This window comes from Nymphaea colorata, chromosome 5 (assembly GCF_008831285.2).
Source record: "Nymphaea colorata isolate Beijing-Zhang1983 chromosome 5, ASM883128v2, whole genome shotgun sequence".
Classification (NCBI taxonomy): Eukaryota; Viridiplantae; Streptophyta; class Magnoliopsida; order Nymphaeales; family Nymphaeaceae; genus Nymphaea; species Nymphaea colorata.
The window spans coordinates 22,880,969-22,883,402 of NC_045142.1; the positions used below are offsets into that span (position 1 = coordinate 22,880,969).

Consider the following 2,434-nt stretch of genomic DNA (forward strand, 5'->3'; position numbering starts at 1 on the left):
GTGGCTGATTAGTTTATGCTTGATGAACTAAATTTGCCGGGGTCATACAATCACTACCAATATCGAAGATGACATGGTTAATGGGACATGCTTGCTAAATTCATGAATTGAAAGTTCAACCCAGATAATTTGTGTGACCTGATTTTGAGCAACCAATATAATAATTATCAACTGTAAGCCATCAACCTTATGACATACAAAACCTGACAATCTATGCTGAAGATGATTAAACATATTAAGATGCTGTAAATGACTGAGAGCTTGATGCTGATAACAATTGTGCAAACAAGTCCGTACATGCCATGAAGTATATATATATATATATATATATATATATATATATATATATATATATATATATAGAGAGAGAGAGAGAGAGAGAGAGAGAGATGGCAATCATGGTGCAGATTACAGCATATTTATAGTACCAAGGCTACTCTATCACAAAATCTCTCAAAACCTTTTATACAGTACATGTGGGTGAAGACATTAATTTATTTCCCAACATATAGGAATTGAGAATATGTACTCTATCAATCTCAATGGACAACTGACTGTAACAGGGAAAAAAAAAACAGGATGCATCCATCGACCTGCACCACCGCCATGGCCATCCATCTCCATGGGATACCACCTAAGATCCTCTCTCAATCATCTCGTTGTAACGGTTCAGGGAATCCACTCGCTGCAACCTGATCTGCTCGTAGAAGCTCGCAATGAACTCTTCGGCCCTCAAATCGATCGCATTTAGCCGGCTGGCGGGACTCGAGCTGGAGCTGGAGCTCGTGCTCGAGTCAATTTCCACGAAGTTCACGGCCGGCGAATATTGGCTCTCAGAATCTGCAGATGTGATCAAATATTCACCATCATCGCAACCACCACCAGCAATGCCATTGTCAACATTATCTTCTTCTTCTTCTTCTAATTCTTCTTCAGTCTCGAGTGGCAATGGCGCAGGCGGAAGCCAAAACACACCATGCAGACTTTCCCGTCTCTGCAACTTCACTGCTCCATGGTTCTCTGCATGCGCTGATGCAGGTGCTCCATGAAAGTTGTGGTGCAACAGCCTCATGGCGGCATTCAATTTATTGAGGATGCCTTTCTCGACGTTAACTGGAGCCAGTTTCTTGGCGGAGCTGCGGCGGATCATGAAGGCGGCGGCACGGAGGAGGCGCCAAAGGCGGGGAGCTCTCTTCTTCGTGGAGAGGCTGGGAGGCTGAGAAGTGCTCGTGGGGGTGTCCATGGCCGGGCTGCTGACCAAACCAGAGGAGGAGAAAGAGGAAGGGAGATGATTGCTCAGTGCTGTAGGGAAATGAATGGAGGGGGTGGATATTTATACGGTAGGTAAGCAGTTACGTGGGTGGCATGGAGTATAGGAAGAGAAGATGAGAGAGAAGGACAAGGAAAACAGTACTGCTCCAGTTGGTTTCAGCTTTGAACTGACAGAAAAATGATTCAGCATATGTAAGAGAGATGGGGTAGAGATATTGATCATACATTAGAGAGAGAGAGACAGAGAGAGATGATTGAGCATATGTTAGAGAGAGAAAGAGAGGGAGAGAAGGAAGTTGGTGGAGAAGAGCCTGCAGGAATCACGTGGATGGCATATAGAATATTTTGAATGAGTCTCTCTCTATCTCTCCTTCTTTCTCTTTCTCTCTTGAAAGTCGTCGTTTCTTGTGAAGGAATCCCACGGGTTTTGCTCCATGAAAAGCGCATGATCCTCGAAGGGGTAGAGACTGCCGTTGGTGCTGCTCTCTCTTCCTCTCCGCTCTCCAAGCTGTGCCCCTCTCTTCTTCCCTCTAGTAAGAGACAAAAACCAGATTTATTAAAATTAATTATTAAATTATTCTTTTTGAAATATAACTTGATAGATGTGATCTTAAGAGTAATTTGATGAAAATTAGACATATATTGAGTTAGTTGTTTGTTTACTTAAATAACGTTGTTTTAATAGTAAAAAATTGAATGACTCCTATAACATCAAAATTTTATCTTTTTTTTTTACAAAAAATGAATTAAACTAAAACATCATTTATATTAAATTAGTGTTCATAAACATATTAGAAGTTTATATTTTGTTTAGAACATTTTTTAACATGAATTTAAGAGGTTTTGTTCTTGTCCCTCACCCAAATAGTCTGTTGCCTACCAATCACTAGTGTGTGTGTATGTGTATGAATGACTAATTTAGCTATCTAGTTTCACCCAATTCATTCAAAAGAGTTGTCGGATTCATCATGATTGATGGTTGAAAAAAATATGAAAAAAACATGTGAATCAATAGTATACGAAAAAAATACTTATCATTTTTTTCTCTTTGTTTTTCTTTCAACCATCCATCACAATGAATCAGATAGTTTTCATGAGTGAGTTGGATAATTGTAAATATTCGAAATCACCATTCAACTTTCCTACATATGTGAATGGGTGT

The 2,434-nt window shown here is 39.9% G+C and overlaps 1 protein-coding gene across 1 annotated transcript; it reads right to left on the reverse strand.

Annotated features, from left to right (window-relative positions):
- Window positions 1-481: 481 nt before the first annotated feature.
- LOC116255005 (uncharacterized) lies at window positions 482-1,289 on the reverse strand. The gene has a single exon (XM_031630696.1). The coding sequence runs from the start codon at window positions 1,241-1,243 to the stop codon at window positions 635-637; it is 609 nt and encodes a 202-aa protein (XP_031486556.1). The 5' UTR covers window positions 1,244-1,289; the 3' UTR covers window positions 482-634.
- Between the last annotated feature and the right edge of the window lie 1,145 nt (window positions 1,290-2,434).

Coding starts and splice junctions, on each gene's coding strand:
- LOC116255005 (XM_031630696.1), bottom strand. CDS start 1,243: ATGGACACCCCCACGAGCACTTCTCAGCCTCCCAGCCTCTCCACGAAG.